Raw genomic sequence first — 18629 nt, forward strand, 5'->3', positions numbered from 1 at the left:
TAAAGTAAACCTTTCCACTGAACCTTTTTCAGGCGGTCAGCTTTTTGGAGAAGCGGCATTGAAAGATGTCCTTGCAGAATCAAAAGATAAGAGAAAAATCTTGCTGACCCAAAGAGATGACAAGCGCCCTACCAGGCGTTTCTCTTCCTACTCTTCTCACTTTCGTCCCTTTTGCTCCCAGAATAGGCAAAAGGACATCAGATTCAGACCTCAATTCTTTGAAGCAGCAGCAGCAGCAGCAGCAGCAGTCAAGTGTCCCATTTTATTCTATCTAGTTTTCACTCTTTTGCGTTTTTCTCTACAGATCAAAGTTGCAATCTGACTTACCTGGGAGTAAGTCCCGTAGAACTCCGTTGGACTTACTTCTCAGTAGACGTGCACACTACTGCACTGCAAAAGGGTATTAATAATAATTAGCAAATAAGAGGACAATCTAATTTCCAAAGGATCATACATATATACAGTGGGAAGGAATAAACTATTTTATATGCATAATACTTATGCAGTACTATAGGGCTAGCCATCTAAACACAGACAAGCAAGAGTGATTTCCTGTTTCTCTGTGCAGAGTGCAGTGGGACTATCTATTATAGAGGTTACTGCAAAAGTTCCACACATTTCAGGTGGCTTAGAAGGGAGGTGCTCTTAATGGATTGTACACTTGGAATAGCTGATGTATTGTTTTTGTTTCACCTTAAGGGGAGAGGGAAACAAACCAAAATTAAAAGCATTGGGGGGAAACCAGTTTTGCTTTATAATTTTATTTATATGCAAAACAGTGCACCATTCATGAGAGATATGAAAAACGCTTCCGATAGAAACCAGATTTTCTATTTTCACTACAAAATATTGCCTTATACAAAGCAACACACACACACCAAAAAACCCTGAAAAAGACTAAAATCTTTGGATAACAGATGGTTGTTTTTCTTTCTTTCTCTAAAACGTACTTTTGTTTTAAGAGATTCACAGCAAAAGAGCATGAAACATTTTCTGGTTGTCAACTTTTTTGGTTGTCATAAAGGAAAGTAGTCCTGTTTCTTCCCTTAAAAAGAACAAAACAAAAAAGTCTGTAAAAAACACACATAAATATACACACGCTCACAAAAAGACAGACGTACGGACAAACAAACAAAAACTACTTCCCTTATAAATGGTTTGCAAAATACCTTTTAGACAGAATTACAAGTCAGAATAACCATACACATTAAAAAAAACAAAAAAACTTCAAGTGAAGTGCTAGTTTTGATTCCACACACAAAATAAATTTTCAAGGACAAGGTCTGAATATATAAAATACGCTTAGAAACAGGGGAAGTGGTCCAATAAACCCAGAGCAAAACGAAACCCACAATCTGCTTCCCAACAAACACTTCCAAAGTCAGACAATTATTCCACAGAAGAAGAAAATGTAAACACTTGACTATAGAAAACCAGTTGGCACAAAAGTCTTCAACGCAAAACCTTTACCACTCCCAAAATTTTAAAAAATAATCTCGGGGGAAAATACTCTACTTCTGCTAACCCAAAATAAAAAATAAATAGTTACTTTTGAACTGCACTCCTGGATCACGTTTTAAGGTCGCAAGCAGTCGAGACTTTTTGGATCTAGAGAAAGGGGCACTTTGACAGTTCGGGGTCTTTTGTGGGTTTTGTTTCCTCCCGCCCCCCCCCAAGAAGATCTCCACTTTCTGCAATGGGAGCTGCCCGGTGGGTAGGGGGAACTGGCACGCGGCAACCCACCCATGGGGACCCCCTCGGGTGGAGGGACCCGTTCCATTTCAAGTTTCTGTTAGGGCCCGATTCAGGAAAGCCCTTTAAGGCACGAGCTTAAAGCCAAGGGATCTCCCGCCAAGCTGCCGTCGGGATCTTAAACACTTTGCTGAATTGGGACCCTGCCGCGGAGCGGGGGAGTTGCTTCAGGGCGGGGATCAGAAGGAAGAGGCGCGCCCTCGGGGCGCAGGAAGCCGCGCGGAGCGCACGGTGCCCTTGGCTTCCAGTGCGGGCAGCGCCTCTGCAAAGGGCCGGGGGAGCCTGGGACGGGCCCTCGGGCCTTCGGGGGACCCCTACCGGCTTGCCACCGCCGTCAACCCCACCCCGGGCCCTGGGTTTCTTGCCCTCTCCGCCCCGCCTGGCGCCGCCCCTGGAGGGAGGCGCGCGCCTGTCCTACACGTCGAGGACGTGGTTGAGATAGGAGATGTAGCAGATGGCCAGGCGCAGGATCTCGATCTTGGAGAGCTTTTTGTCGGGCGGCAGCGTGGGCAGCAGCTTGCGCAGCTCGGCGAAGGCCAGGTTGAAGGCCTCGACGCGGATGCGCTCCCGGGTGGCGTGCGCCGAGCGGTACTTGGCGGTGGCGCGGCGCCGGCGGCGCTTCTCCTCGCGGCTCAGCGGCTGCTGAGGGTGCGGCCCCGGGCGACCCTCGCCGCCGCCTCCGCCTCCCGCCCCGTCGCCGTCGGGCGCCTCCAAGTCCGAGGCGCAGCAGCTGCGAAGCCCCTTGGCCTCCAGGGACTCCGGGTCCGACGGCGCCGACGACGGGTGGTCCGAGTCCAGCGCCTGGTCCGGGCTCAGCATCATCTGGCAAAGAGAGAAGGCACCGTCAACAGCGACGCCCAGAAAGAGGACCGCCAGCCCCTCACCCTCGACGGCAGCCTGGGGAGCCAAAGCGTCAACCAGGGTTTCTCAGACTTATGGAGAAGAAATACATTGGTAAGCAAAAAGAAGTAACTCTCAGCAGTGCTTGATTTATAACACAGAACACAACTGCTTTATAATATAATTGTGGGGCGTCCAGAAAGTAGAAAGCGACGCAGCTTCATAAGAACTTGAAGAACATTCCCAAAGTATAATTAGAAACGAGCCTCTTGCAGATGCACCTAAAGTATGTATACAAACTCAATGAGAGGCACACTTCTTCAGAATGCATGCACACGAAAGCTCATACCAAGAACTGACTTAGTTGGTCTTTAAGGTGCTACTGGAAGGAATTTTTTTGTTTTGACTCTGGCAGACCAACACGGCTACCTATCTGTAACTGGATCAATGAGAGGCGTGAGCTTCCTTTTGCTGGACAAATCAAGAAAGATGGTCATCAGCATCTCTTGATGCTTTTGCTCTGCTTTTGAGAACAGATCTATCCATATTCTGCAAATAAAATTTCTTTTGATACCACCCCATGCTACACTGAAATGTTTGAATGTTTATTTGATTGTCCTTGAATCTCCCGGCCAAACCAGTGCGGCGCGCCAACACCCCTTGAAAACCTCGGGGTCAGGCTCTCCCCTCACGGCGACTGGCGCAAGCTTTGCAGGGCAAGCTTTGCACTGGAGGAATCCCGTTTCCATCAACTGTGGATCCAAAGTAGCTGGAGAGGGAAAGAGACCCAGGAAGCTCTGGGCGAGGGCAGCTGGGAGGCAGAAGACTTCACGCGGGCATAGATAGAAGTACTTCCAAGTGGGCGAAGCACTTCGCCATGCACAGCCCTTGCCATCTTTCTTTGTTAAATTTTTAGAGCGCCCTTCATCCGAAGATCTCAGGGTGGCTCACAATAGAAAAATACAAGATCAAATTACAAAGCGTGAAAAAACATGCCAAGAATTCTCCCCCTCCCCCTCGCACAAGGGCATTTCAAAGCATATAGGCTGTATATCAGCCCAAGGTTTGGCTGAAGAGGAATGTTTTTGCCTGGTGCCTAAAGGTGAACAGGGCAGACTTCGGTAATTTTTCGTAATATGGCGCCAGGTGTGAAGCCGACATTTGGTGCCCCCAAATAGGTCTTCGCAACTATGGATCGTCTCAATCTTGTGCCCTCTTGGCTCGGCACCCTGCGCGGGAGAACCACCTGCGCCACCATAAATCTGGCGCTGAGCAAGGAAGGCGCCAGGCGAGCCTCCTTGGGGTGGGCACTGCACAAACGAGGACCCACCTCAGATAAGGCCCCTTCTGGTGTTGCTACCGGGGGTCTCAAATTTCAGCCTACCCTGTGGGGTGCCAAAATTCAGCGCCCCTCACCCTCCTCTCGCCTTCCTTTCTACCTCCTGGTTGCGGCGCCACTGAGGACCCGCACCGGTCGCGCTCCCTAAATCTGCCTCTGTTGCCCCCCTCTGGACCTCTCACACGAAGAAGGGCCTCCGATGGGGAGACCGGTATTGTTATCGCTACTCTTCCATTGTCTCCTGAGACAGACGGTGCCAACCAAGAGAACAGCATGTAGATATGGGCAGCGTTTTGGGCGGTGCAGAGTGCTGCGTGACGACCCTCGAGCCATTCTCCTTCCAGGGGGCTGCCATGACCCCCGACTGGTCCATAGGCAGTTACAAACGGAGCGGGAGACGGGGGGGGGGGGAATGCCTTGTCTAGGCCACCTATCTAAGTCCAAAGGAGAGGCCAGAGTCAGAGCTATGTCTCTTTAGCCACCACGGCCGCGCTGTCCAAACTCCCAAAGAACTGACCATAGCGCACGCGCTCTCTGTCTCTCTCTCTTTCACGCACAAGCAATATTATTGTCGTTGGTACGTTGCTGTTCTTTTACAATTGCGTTTACATCACTATGCTATCGATACCGATCTGCCAGCACAACATTTTCAGCAATTCAGGCAACACATTGAGGGCGGGCAGGATGGAACCTTATCCAGCTTCTTGCTTATTAACATTATCATAGAATTCCATAGAATTGGGAGGGACCCCGAGGGTCATCCATTCCAACCCCTGCAATGCAGGAATCTCAAGGGCCCGAACATTTCATAGACGGAAGGGCGGAGGAAAGGACAGAAAGCTTAAAGGAAGGGCTCTGTAGCCTCTTTTGCTGGACCTACTATGTAACAGGGCAGTTAATCGTTCTTATCTATTCTGATTTATACTTTGTCATAATTTATTGCTGCGCGGGCACGCTCAAAAAAGCCCGCTGCTCCGTTTATGTTTCGTTTACAAAAGAAAAATAGCCTTAGCAATCCAAACCCAGCTCCCAAACAACGGAATCGATATTAAATGTGCGCTATCCTACAAAGGTTTATTCGGAAGTAATCGAAACTCGCTCCCACGTAAAGGGTATGTGAGAGTGACGCAAATAAGACAGGTTTTGTGTTCCCGCTTTCTAAATCCAAATCCAAAAGTTACGTTGCAGTTGCTAAGGAGAGACCAGTTCTGAACTCAAAAGGCCGGCCCCGCTCCCAGGCTGAGCCTCGATTCCGACCTCGGTGTGAAATACAGAAAGTCGGACTATTTGGGGAGCTATTTGTTGTTTGTTGCGCCTCGCTAGCGGATGCCAACGCCGTGAACGTCGAGGAATGTGGTTTTTAAGTCGGTGAGTTAGTTAGGCATCGGAGAGACAGCCCTCCCCTCCTGGCGAGAATCTCACCTCCCGAAGGCTATCCGTTTTCGAGTCACCGCCTAACAATGGACCAGACAATGCAAGGACCGAGATCAAGATTTCGACCGTCGGGTATAGTTGCAGCCTGGCGACGCGAGGATCCAACTACACTAAAAACAGCAACCTTGAGGAGAAAGCGCCGGGTGTTGTTTTTGTTTAAGGGTCCTGTTCGTGTCTGGTGGTTTTCCTTGCACGCGTAGGAGCAGGCGGGGGGAGGGACTGCTCAAAGGGATGTTAACTTGTTGCAAAGAAGGGGGCCTGTTTTGCAATCTGTGCCCCCCCCCCGCGGCAAATGCATATACCAGAACAATGTTGTAAACCGCCCTGTGACCTTCAGATGAAAGGCGGTATACAAATACGTATAATTCAGGGGCACTTAAACTCTCTCGGCTCCGGTAGATTTAGTTTGCTTAGCAGGGGAGCGAAGTGCGGGGCAGCAATCAGGTGCACTTGCGAAGCTAAGCGGGGGCCGCTCCAATGGACCACAAGCTGAGCTTCCGGCCTTGCAGGGGGTGGAGTAGGTGGCCCTCGGGCCCCTTTCCACCCCAAGACCCGTGAATGAGAGGCTGGAGGAGGGAGAGTGGCCCCCAGCCAGGCCCCTCCTCCTCGAACCCACAAGTGGCTCCCCGCCCTTTCCGGAGCCGCCCTCGCTCGGGATCGGAGCGCGCCCCCGGGCGAGGATCCTGAAGGGCCCTCGCCACCCATCGCCCCGTCGGTTCTAGGATGCGCCTTTGCCAAGGGAATGAGCGCGCCTTCCCATCTGTCAGGGAGAACTTCCAGGGACACGCGGGCATCTCGGAAAACAATGCAGTGCCAAGCAGGAGAGAATGACCCGGGGGACACTTGGGGGGAGGGGAGGGGTCACTGCAAACGGGGGGGGGGAGGGAGGGTGAAGTTCCTGAGAAGAGGAAGTAGCTGGAAAGGCGATGGGGAGGGGACAGGGTCCCTGAGGACGAGGACAAGCATAAATTAAATTGTTTATAGTATTATTATTATTATTATTATTATTATTATTATTATTATTATTATTATTATTGCCAAGGCTTTCAAAGCTCAGTGTTTTCGTTTACCAAAAATGACACACCGCCCTGGGATCTGCGGTTAAAAGGCGGCAAATAAATCGAAATCAGCATCATCTAAAAGGTCCCCCTCCCGTTTAATGCCAGAGGAAATCATTACTATTACAAAGGATTTAAAGGAGAGCGGTGGAAATAAATATCGGGGAGCGATGGGACAGTCTGCCCTGGAAACCTGGGGCTGCGTAGAATCTCCCAAGCCCACCGGTGTTATTTGGCAAACAATGAGCCAATTACGGAAGTGTTGCTTTTGTCCCCGGTTCCGGGGGCTGAACCTGGAGAAGATCTCGGGCACAGGGGAGGCGAAGCGTTTCTCTCCGAAGTTGCTATCGGGTGTTTTTTTAAAAATATATAAAACAGGGGGAAATGCGTTTAAAATTTAAAAAAATAAATATTTAAAAATAATAATACTAATATTCACAAGGAAAGAATAGTCTAGCTGAAAAGCAAACGAACAACGCGAATGGAAAATCATGGTTTTGGAACGTCGAGGGTCTGTATGGAATTTCCTGCGCTCCAGCGTCGCGTTTGGAAGGCGGCTCGGCCGAAGTTCTGCGCTGGAAGCCTCGTTTGCCCGAGCGAGCCTTGGATTTCGAAGGCGTTCATTTCTGCTTGCCAAGTAAATCTATATACTTAGGCTGGCGACTCGAGGGAAGGTGCCTCCCCGGAACGCGGGTCTTCAGAGCCCTTTTAACAATCATCATCATTTTTGAATTTATCTGTAAGGCGTCTTCTTACGCAAATCCCTACGGCCTAACCGAGCCATCGCCCTGTTTCCCGTTCCTGCCCAGCCAGCCTCACCTGGTGAACATGTCTGAAAGGACTTTACCTTGCAGGAGCCTTGACGACACCCTTTCTTGCAACGCCTCCGACCCCCTTTTTTCCGCGCCTCAAATAAAATTCCAGAAGGGGTTCATCTTAGTCTTTGGACATGAAACAATGCAAAAGGAGAAGGAGGGAGAGAGATGGAGGGGGGGGGAGTGATCCACATATGAAAAATAAATAAAAAATAAATCCTATCGCTAGACCGGAATCGTTTTCATCGCCTCGCAGAAATGGAGGCAGAGAGCGCAACTGTCAACAAACGAGAAATAAAATGCACTAGGGGAAAGAAAAAACAAAACATCCGGGCCGGGGGGGGGAGGAGATGCGGGGGGGGGGAGAACGACACCTCCGCAGGTCTCTAACCAGGTCTCTCTAATGCCAGAGGACGCTGAATTGTGGCTTGATGCTTCCAGTGGCGCTGGTCAGCCGGCGCCTCCTGCCATAATCGGGGCGCGCAACAAAAGAGATGGTGCGCTAAGGAGGAAGGAGAGCGCGGTCCTCTCCGCGGGCGCGCAAGGCGACGGGCCCGACGGGGCTTTTGTTCAGACGACGCCTCTTCCTGCTCCTTCCTCCCTTCTCCGTCTCCCCTGGCCGCCTTGGCCCTTCCGCGGGAGGAAGGAGGGAGCCCAGGCCGGCTGCGGGGCCCCTTGCTGCCCATCAAGGTCTGGCGCGCATCGCTCCCGGGCTCCGGATGGAGGGAGCCCACCACGCAGCCAGGGCCCCCCCGGAGCCGAGGGCCCGGCCTCTCCGGTAAGGGGGCTGGGGTGGGCCGGGGGTGGAGAGATGCGTCGGGATCCCCTGCAGGTTCCGGCGGATTCGTGTCCCGGAGAAGCGGCTGGCTATAAAGGCGCAGGAGGGAGGAGGCGCCGGCATGTCCCCCCCCCCCAGCCGCGTCGAAGTTGCTACCCAATGGGCGATCCCATTGGACTGCCAGCGAGAGGCGCGTCGCTTAATTGGACTTGACATCTGTCACCGGGTGGGAGTTTCAGGGCCCCGAGATTGCCAGCCAGCCAGCCAGCCAGCCGCTCGGAGGGCAGCATCCGCGGGAGAGGAGAGATGGAGATGCGCGAACGGAGGAGGATTCACACGTGCACCTTCGGCTTCCGCTGGGCGCTCGCGTGTGTGGAGCTGTCACCCGCCTTGCTGCTAGAGCTGCCCAACCCCGCAGTCCAGCATCCTCTGCAAGAAGAAGCAGAACCCTCGCCACCCCTGACCTTAAGCACTACGTTGTTGATGATGTAGATTCAGAACGGGTCCCAGGGTCATCTAGTCCAACCCCTGCTAAATAATCCATGAAAGATGGCCATCCAAGCTCTGTTGGAAAACCTCCAACCAAGGAGAGCCTACCACCTTCGGAAGGAATCCGTTCCACATTTCTTGCTATAAGAAATTCATCATTTGTTGTCATTTGAATCCACTGGTTCAGGTCGTGCCCTCTAGTGCCGTCTTCCTCTTCCTCTTCCTCTTCGGCAAGCATGCAGGGCCAGGCATTCTGGCGAAATGTGTCTGTTGTATTTGTTTTTATTTCCTAAGATTTATAACCTCTTGATTGCAAACCCCCCCCAACCCAACCACCTCCCAGTGGTTTACAAAAAGATAACACTGTAAAATCAACAAGAATTTGCAATCGTACTTTAAAACATACACAAGTAAAAATACCAAAACTGATTAAAAAGAGCTCAACTTTGCAAGCGTTTGGATAGGCTCCTCTGAACAAGACTGTTTTTAGCAGGCAACAAAAGGAGTACAGTGAAGGTGCCTGCTTGATCTCAACAGAGTTCCGATGTGCAGGTCCTGCCACACTGAATGGTTGCGTGCTGACCAATGTGGCTGTTATGTGGCACCTGCAGGAGTGCCAGTTCCGCTGGCAAAGTGGCTGGGTGGGCACAGGTGGGGCAAGGTGATCTCGCAGGTAAACTGATCCCAAGTTGCTATGGGCTTTATATGCTAATAGTAACACCTTGAACTTGGCCCAGGAGCAAATCGACAACCACTGCAGGTCTCTAGCATTAGTCAGGGTGAGGCCACTGCCTTGGGATGTAGAAGGCAGGGCTGGCAGTCCCTGAGGCCATTCCTCTCTGCTGGAGGGCAGAAAAGTTTTGTGCAGCCCTGAAGTCTGGTTGGGAAAAAGAAAAGAAAAGCACAAAACTTGAAACTGCTAAAAAAAAATTGCAATAATAAGTAATACGACGATCTTTGGTTATCTTTCTCAAATACAAAAGAAAATGTTTTAGCACACAAATCATTTTGAATAATTTTATAAATTGTGATGTTAAAATTTAAGTCTCTTAAAAGTTTTAATTTCAGGTACATCACCATCTCACTTCCTTTGCAAATTTTGCCACCAATTCCTTTGGGTCAAGAGCTGATACTTGGGCATGTTCCTTTTTTAAAAAAATAATATTTATTGAGATTTCAAAAAATTACAAAAATAAAGAAAAAGAAAACAGAAAAAACAGAAAAATAGAAACAATTAAAAAACAAATCAATCTTTCCATGACTTATCTTTCATTTGCTTTTTTCCTTGACCTCCTCACACCTCCCTTTTTTGTGTTCTAGTTCAATTAGCTATTTCAGCAAATCCTTTCCATCTTTGTTTTTGTCTTAATAATTTATCTTAATATATTGTAACTTTACATTCTCACCAATTAACAATCCATTTTTACTTAATCCTTTATAACATTACTGCTAAAACCGCATAACTTCATTCCAACATCCTTCTAACATTCCTTAATTTTACAATGTTTCTGTAAATAAACTTTAAATTTCTTCCAATCTTCTTCTACCGACTCTTCTCCCTGGTCTTGGATTCTGCCAGTCATTTCCGCCAGTTCCATGTAGTCCATCAACTTCATCTGCCATTCTTCCCGGGTGGGTAGATCTTGTGTCTTCCAATACTTTGCAATAAGTATTCTTGCTGCAGTTGTAGCATACATAAAAAAAGTTCTATCCTTCTTTAACACCGATTGGCCGACCATGCCCAGGAGAAAGGCCTCTGGTTTCTTCAGAAAGGTATATTTAAATACATTTTTCATTTCATTATAGATCATCTCCCAGAAAGCCTTAATCCTTGGGCACGTCCACCAAAGGTGAAAGAATGTACCTTCAGTCTCTTTACATTTCCAGCATTTATTATCAGGCAAATGATACAGTATATTTTTGCTAGCTTGACTGGGGTCATGTACCACCTGTAAATCATTTTCATTATATTCTCTCTTAGAGCATTACATGCCGTGAACTTCATACCTGTGGTCCACAACCGTTCCCAGTCAGCCATCATAATATTATGCCCAACATCTTGTGCCCATTTAATCATAGCTGATTTCACCGTTTCATCCTGAATATTCCATTTCAACAGCAAGTTATACATTCTTGACAGGGTCTTAGTTTTGGGATCTAACAGTTCTGTTTCCAATTTTGATTTCTCCACCTGGAAGCCAATTTTCTTGTCCAAATTGTAAGCCTCCATTATTTGATAATAATGAAGCCAATCTCGCACTTTGTTTTTTAGTTTTTCAAAACTCTGCAATTTTTTGGGCATGTTCCATTGAGATAGCTGTCAAGCCAACTTGTCTCTTTTGCAACATTGTTGAGCATATGTAAGTTTTTTATAAGTCTGAGCTTGGAGAAACTGAGTTCACCATTTGCCACCGACACTGGAGGTGTGAAAAGGATCCTTAGAGCAGTGTTTCCCAACCTTGTGCCTCCAGATGTTTTTGGCCTACAACTCCCATCATCCCTAGCTAGCAAGACCAGTGGTCAGGGATGATGGGAGTTGTAGGCCAAAAACATCTGGAGGCACAAGGTTGGGAAACACTGCCTTAGAGCAACAGAAACATTAGGAACATTATCCTTGAGTTACTGTTGCAGTATGAAGAGAAGTATTTCTTGTGGTTGCATAGACTTTGGAAGTCTTCACGCTATTGCTATAAGTTCACAGCACAGTTCTTCAGCATCAGTTTCATTGCTTCCATTGTGCATCAAAGGTTTTTCCAAATTCAAGTACATCTTCAGTAGATTTTTGTTGTTATTAAAATTTATATACAGCCCTATGCCTGTAGGTCTCATACAGATCTAGATCTAGATCGATCTGTCTGTTTGTCTATATCTATCTATCTATCATCTATCTATCTATATCTATCTATCTATCTATCTATCTATCTATCTATCTATCTATCATCTATCTATCTATCATCTATCTATCTATCATCTATCTATCTATCATCTTTCATCTATCTATCTATCTATCTATCTATCTATCTATCTATCTATCTATCTATCTATCATCTATCTATATCATTTATCTATCTATCTATATCATCTATCCATCATCTATCTATCTATCTATCTATCTATCTATCTATCTATCTATCTATCATCATCTATCATCATCATCTATCTATCATCATCTATCTATCTATCTATCTATCTATCTATCATCTATCTATCTATCATCTATCTATCTATCTATCTATCTATCTATCTATCTATCATCTATCTATCTATCTATCTATCTATCTATCTATCTATCTATCTCTATCTATATCTATCTATCTATCATCTATCTATCTATCTATCTATCTATCATCTATCTATCTATCATCTATCTATCTATCTATCTATCTATCTATCTATCTATCTATTTATCTATCTATCATCTATCTATCTATCTATCTATCTATCTATCATCTATCTATCTATCTATCATCTATCTATCATCTATCTATCTATCTAATCTACCTACCTATCATCTATCTATCATACAGGAAGCCTAACAGGGAATTATATTGTTGTAGCTGTTGGAATATCTCTTCAACAGATTGTATGGCCATGTCTAAGACGGCATAGTAGAAACCTCCTTGCAGTGCCTCTTCTCATACTCAGACTGCCATTTCTTTCTCTCTTTTTCTAGCTTGCTCTCAAAAGTCTGGCAGTATTTCTAGCTCCTTTGCAATCTCAGTGGCATCTATCAAAACTTGTTGAAAACCCTCAGCATACCTGCAGCCCACACAATGTAATTCTTGGTCACCTGCAGTTGGCTTGTAGCTGAATTTAAGTTAGCTTCCTTATTTTGTGGTAGCTAGCTTGTAAGATTGTCTTCAAAAAGGGTGTTGTAGCATCTAACAAGGGATACCACAAACTTGAATTTCCAAATTGCATCAGCAAGAGCCTTATCTTCAATTTGGGAAGTGTTTTCAAATAAACGCTTTAGGTTTGTGTCATCAAAGATTTCTATTAAAGCAGTATATATGCAACAAAGGTAATATCTGAGTGGTTTCAAAGCATCTTTTGAACCGGTTTCTGGTACGGCTGATGCACTGTTTCTTTTGCCGAACAACTTACAGCAAAAACAAAAAGCCACATATTTTGAGGTTGAATATATCAAACCATTGGCAGCACACTTCTTTACCATTTGCTAGTATTCTCTTGTAGTATAGAAGAAAATCTTCTGTTTTTTTGAGTCTTTGGGAAAATTATGTGATGCAATCTGCTCTGGTCCTTATTCTAAGATGCTTAAAATTGTCACTGTAGTGAGCAGGATCACTGCAATTCAAATCTGGTACAATGGCATCTTCTTTTGCAGACTTTGCAGTATTTTCACTTTTGTTGACATCCTCTTCTTCCTCTGTGTGGTTTCCAGAAATATCTCCCATGAGTGAAACGTATGTCTTAGAGTTTATATAATTCGTAGCAGGAGCACCACATCCAGCTCCCTATTTTCAGCAAGAGTATAGCCACATATTCTTGTGCTTTCAAGTGCTTTCTGTGTACAAAGGTAATTCAGGAAGAATCCCCCCCCCCCCGGTTTGCTTGCCCCTTAGCCTTTTCTGCCTTTCTGCACTCAGCTCCAGACGGTCCTTTTTTAATCAGCTGTAGCTCTCTAGAAAAATGAATTCATTTTCTACATAAGATTAAGATCTGAGTGTAAGGTTTAAAATTAAGTGCCTTTTCACTTTCCATGTGCATATATATTACATAACCTCCCATCAACTCTGTGGTCTTTCCATTTCAAATATGCATTAAAAAAACAATTCTAATGCACAAAGTATTTCAGAACTGATAAAATTATTCAGAATATAAAGTAGAACATTATCAGAAAGTTGTAACCAGTGTTAGAAACTGAGATATGAAAACTAGGAGCTAAATGGCACCTTAGACCTAGGTTATGGGCGCAACAACAGACTGTCTAGGCGCGCTTTTTTTAATAACAAGAATACAAAGCTGAAAATGAATGAGCTGCAGCTAAAATATTATGTTCACTTTTCACATGGTCTAGTGCTTCCCCTGCCCACCCCCCTAATATTCTCAAGAGGGTCTCTTCTCCAGTCTTCAGAGAGCAGCTGGAAGTGGGGAGGCAGAAAAAGGTCCTCCTTTCCTTCCACTCTGCAGTTTTAATCTGAAATCGTAGGCGCAGTACTACGATTTCAGAACTCAGATACTGCTTGCACTAATGAAATGCAAAATGCGCCTAGAACAATGGGAGTTTCGAACACTGCATATTACACAAAGCAATCTGTATAAAACTGTGCCTCTCAAAGGTCAGTACAGTGGTACCTCAGGTTACAAACACCTCGGGTTACAAACACATCGGGTTATAGACTCTGCTAACCCGGAAGTAGTACCTCGGGATAAGAACTTTACCTCAGGATAAGAACAGAAATTGCGCAATGGCAGTGCAGCGGCAGTGGGAGGCCCCATTAGCTAAAGTGGTACCTCAGGTTAAGAACGGTTTCAGGTCAAGAACGAATGTACCACTGTGCTACACCTTTGAGGTTTGTGCCCAAGGTGGCTGCCTAGTTCACCTAAGGATAGCAGCAGCCCTGATCACAGGCATCCTATTTCAGTTCCTTTAACTAAACAAAGCATCTTTGTACTACACTGGGTCTTGCTTGTCCTGTCCCCGCTCTGCCCAAGTAAAAAAAAAAATAAAATAAAAGAACAGTTTAGAAATATTGCTGCATGAGGACTGACTGTTTTTGTCCTTTGTTTATGTATATTGCTGGCCTGCCTTGGCACTCAAGGCAGTCGGTAAACTTTTCAAATATTGCCGATTACATTCTCACCCCACCCTCTCTCGGGACAGCCGACTTAGAAGCCTCTGCTGAAATGGGAGGTGGAAGCCCTTTAAATAAACGGCTAGCCTCACAACAACCTTGTGAGGTAGGCCAGGTTGAAAAATAGCAACAGGCCCAAGCTTACTCAGCAGATTTGCAGCTGAGCGGGAATGTGAACATGATCTCCGTAGTTTCAGCCTGGCACTGCCCCCCAATCTCCCTCAAGCTGCTGCCTTCTGGATGTTTTGGCTACAGCTCTCATCAGCTCTGACCATTGGGCATGAAGGCTGGGGCTTATTCACCCAGTTGGGCTGGCTGCTCTATACCACACTGGCTCTGGGTTGGGCTGGATCCCTTGCATGAGTGTATTTCTTGGTCCTTTGTCAAAGCTGCATGTGTTTCTTGTGCCTTGTTCTGATTCCTTCCTTCCCTCTTCCTTCCCCCTTCTCTTCTTTCTCTCCAGCCACCCAAAGTAAACCAGCAGCCCTCCTTCTGCTCTGGCGTTGGCTGGCTGAGGCTTAAGACGGGCACAAACGCAATTTTTCTGTGCTCGTATCTTAGCCCAAAGGGCAGCTGCTACCAACTGTCCACCTTTCTAGTTCCAAGAGGGGACAACTCGGGGTCCAGATCCAACAGATTCAGATCACGTGCACCTCTAAAAAGAAAGAAATGGCCAAATTATCCTGTGTGCCCACCTTTCTCCAGTCGCCAGACCCGGCAGGTTCACATGTGGCATCTCGCCTGCAGCCAGCCCCCAGGGGCTGCTTCCAGACGCTTGCTGCCCAGGCCCACAGCTGAGCATCAGGAGCTGCTCCTGAGCCATCTGGCAAGACCATCTCAGCTGCACCACCATTACTGGGGAAATGGCCCAGAGGCCTCAACTCTGGTGTCTCTCCATTGACAGAGGTTCTGCCAGCCACACCGGACGGCATGCGCAACTCTGAGGCTATAACAATGGATCACATACAGCAGTGGAACAGCAACAACGTACTCCATGATATTTGAGACACTGCCAGTTTTGTGCAGGTCAAAACCAACTGCTAATGGAAGGGTTAGAAATAAAATTTTAAAAAGCAAAACTGAACAACTGAGCAGCAGTATTTCTGTGCTGCGGTGTGAGGTAATAGCAGAAGGCCTCTCCAGTTAAGACAGGGGTGTGTGTAGTGTTATGAGTTTGTGGGTGCCAGGCTCCCCAAAATTCCTGTGTCCAGGAAGTGTTAGAATTTAACCAAGGCTTGGAGAGTTAAACTGGTGCCTGGGTCCTAATCCCTGGACACAGTTTATTGTGTTCAGGAAATCGCCTGAGGTGATGGGCCATTGGGAGAAGAAAAGGAAGGTGATGAGCCATTAGGAAAGCCCAAAAGAGGGGTCTCTGTGCCAGACAGCCCCTCCCTTAATTCAGGGTTAGTTAGAAGAAAAAGGCAGAATTTGAAGTAGAGTTCAGAGTTGGGTGGGATGTGAGGTAGAGAAAAAAAGGTTGCAGGCTGGTAAATGTGGCAGGCTGGAGAAAGAGAGCACAAAAGTTGATTTCTGTTTGAACTTAAGCCTGCAGCCATGGGAGAAATGAGACTCTCTTGGCGGTGATTATGCAGTGAAACCCTCCATCAAAGGCTTAGGTTGTAGATATGTGTAAATGAACCATATATCATAAAGACACCACAGTCTCCAATGTGCCTCATTTCCCAAAGGAAACATGAACCCTGGGGAAAACTCCTGGTGTCCCTGGAATCTCACACATCTCAGGGATTGGGGTCGTGTGCAACAGTATGAAACATCTGCATTGGAAAGTGTAAAATGTATTGGGCCGGCCCTGCCTGGCAGCTATTGCTAGTGTGTAATACGCTTTGTTTGAGAGGGATCCCTTCCAGCTTCAGGGCTGAGTGCAGGAGTGCCAACTTGAATAAGGGGTGCCAGGTAAGCCCTGCCCTGCATGATCAATCACAAAATGCGGCGCACGCACACCATTTGAGTGGCAATGCCCAACAACTTGGGGGGCGGGCCCCTCAAAATATTTTGTTGGAGGAGCCGAAGGGACCTTGGCCCCTAGGAGTTTGCTCCTATGGCTGAATGGAAGCGAATAAGTTCTCAGGTTGTCTTGTTTCCAGCTAGGGAACATTCTTGATGTGGAGAATTGTGCCAGACCATCCCGTGATGGATAGCTTCCACAAGGCATCATGAACTGTAGCAGAGATTGATTTGCACAACTGGACTCTCAGTTCACACAACCACATGCTTCACACAGCGGTAAAGACAAGGAGTTATCAGATCACAGGTGTGTCCAGATGAAGTCTTCAAGGTGCAATCTCCCTTTACCTCCTTTGTGAAACCTTATGAGGGGTCCATAATACATTGGCATCAATTTGTGACATTTCCCAACTATTTCTTCCATCTTCTTTTCTAACAGCAGTAAATCTGCTAAGGATTTAAGGGGTAGAATAGCAGCACAATCATTTTTCAGGCAAGGCTAGGAAGATGCATTACTGAGGCACAGTGGAGACGTTGTCCTTGAAGATAGAAAGGAAGATGATGCTTCCTTTCTCTGTTATGAACCTTGCATTTCCAGTCGCAGGGCCATTTTGTGTTGGGCTTGCAACTCAACTCTTTCCCCTCAAGTCTTTGCCTTGGCTTTTTCGAAAAGCCCCTGTCCTACTTCTGTTTCTGACTCTATTATCAGCCACTTAATTAATTGCTTCCTGAACCTCTTCGTTTCTAGAAGAGACGTCCTCAATCCCAGAACTGCAACTGCCCAATGTACAGCTTGCTTGTTCTCTGCATTCTACCCTTTCCACAATTCTGATTTAATAAAATCATGTAAGAACTGTAATTGCTTTTACATATGCAGTTGTCTGGTTTTTATGTGTGCAATTGTTTTTATTGTTTTTATACATATATGGAATTGTTATTGTTTCTACACACACACACACACATTTCTATTGGTTTTTACATTTGGATTGTTTTTATTTTTTAAAAAAAGTTGAGAGATTCCATTTTACACAGCCACATTTGGAATATGCATAGGTTCTGGCTGCATGTTGCAATCTTCATCTCCCTCCACCCCCCGAATTGTTATTGCAATAACAATGTATCAAATGCTAGTCAAATGCTGCTGCTGCTTCTTCTTCTTCTTCTTCTTCTTCTTCTTCTTCTTCTTCTTCTTCTTCTTCTTCTTCTTCTTCTTCTTCTTCTTATAGATAAGCAATTATACAACCTTCCATAGACATCTGAAGGCAACCCTGGTTTGGGAAGCTTTTAATGTCTGATGAATTGTGTAGTTTTCAATAACCTGTCAGTACAAGAAATAAATAATTATTATTATAGACTCATTAGTGTTCATTGGCATAATTTATGTTTAGCTGCAGTTCCTGCAGGAGGGTTGGGCGAGATGACCCTTCCAACTCTACTAGTCTATGAGTCTATGATTCTGTAACAACAACTATAATAACGCAGGTGACTTAAATATTTGCTGGTGTCTGGGTAAAAAAAGAGAGAAAGGCAGCATGACTGCAAGCCAGGAGGCTGCCTTACTTGGGGAGGTGGCCTGAAGGCCGGCCCAGTGGGCTGGGTTTACCCCTGAGCCACAGTGCCTATTTCTCCAAGGATGTGCGCTGCTATGTAAGGAAAGGAGCCAATAGGTGTATTTCTGCACCTGCACACATTGCTTGGGTGCAGAGAAGAAGGTAGTAGGAGCCAGCAGGCAAGGCAAGGGAGGGAGGGAGGGAGGGACTGTCAGGAGTTCAGCCTACACTCAAGTAGGACCCTGGCAGAGACACACGCCCGACTGGCATGTTCTCTCCCTCCTGGTCGCTCGTTCGGGAGCTTCAAAAGCTTTCTTCAGCCCGAACATCACAACGACCGATGCCAACAGACACTGGCACACTTAGGGATCCGCAGAGTTTGCACAGTTGTGTAACAGCAACTCAGCATTTTGGCTAATCTACTTTATTTACATGTAAACACACCCGGAGCACTGCAACATGGCTCCCTCTCTCTCTAGCATCAGACAGCAAAGAGAAAAGAACACAGGACAATAGTCCCACTTCACTGAACACAGGAACACAAACATCCTGTCTCCATCACTTCCCACTCTGTGAAGTCAAAACATATATCGTCATGTGATAGACAACAATCCCATGACTGCAATCATGGAGCAGGATGTCTAACAGGGACAATGAAGCTCAAACCCCGGCTTACATCCCATTCCTGCAGCACCTGACATGGAGAGAACATAGCAGGATGTACACAGAGATAAATGGCATTGTTGCCCAACAGTGTGGGAAGTCAACAGCAATTATGCATGTAGCTCCCCCC

General features: G+C 46.4%; 1 protein-coding gene across 1 annotated transcript; it reads right to left on the minus strand.

Moving 5' to 3' along the window:
- Window positions 1–1979: 1979 nt before the first annotated feature.
- NHLH2 (nescient helix-loop-helix 2) lies at window positions 1980–8275 on the minus strand. The gene is made up of 2 exons (XM_083720010.1): window positions 7271–8275; window positions 1980–2574 (listed from the first exon to the last, which is right to left on the minus strand). The coding sequence occupies exon 2, from the start codon at window positions 2572–2574 to the stop codon at window positions 2167–2169; it is 408 nt and encodes a 135-aa protein (XP_083576136.1). The 5' UTR covers window positions 7271–8275; the 3' UTR covers window positions 1980–2166.
- Window positions 8276–18629: the final 10354 nt, after the last annotated feature.

Source organism: Podarcis gaigeae (assembly GCF_964106915.1).
Source record: "Podarcis gaigeae genome assembly, chromosome: 17".
Classification (NCBI taxonomy): domain Eukaryota; kingdom Metazoa; phylum Chordata; class Lepidosauria; order Squamata; family Lacertidae; genus Podarcis; species Podarcis gaigeae.

Bases quoted from the DNA above. Each gene is read 5' to 3' on its own strand.
- NHLH2 (XM_083720010.1), bottom strand. From the start codon at position 2,574: ATGATGCTGAGCCCGGACCAGGCGCTGGACTCGGACCACCCGTCGTCG.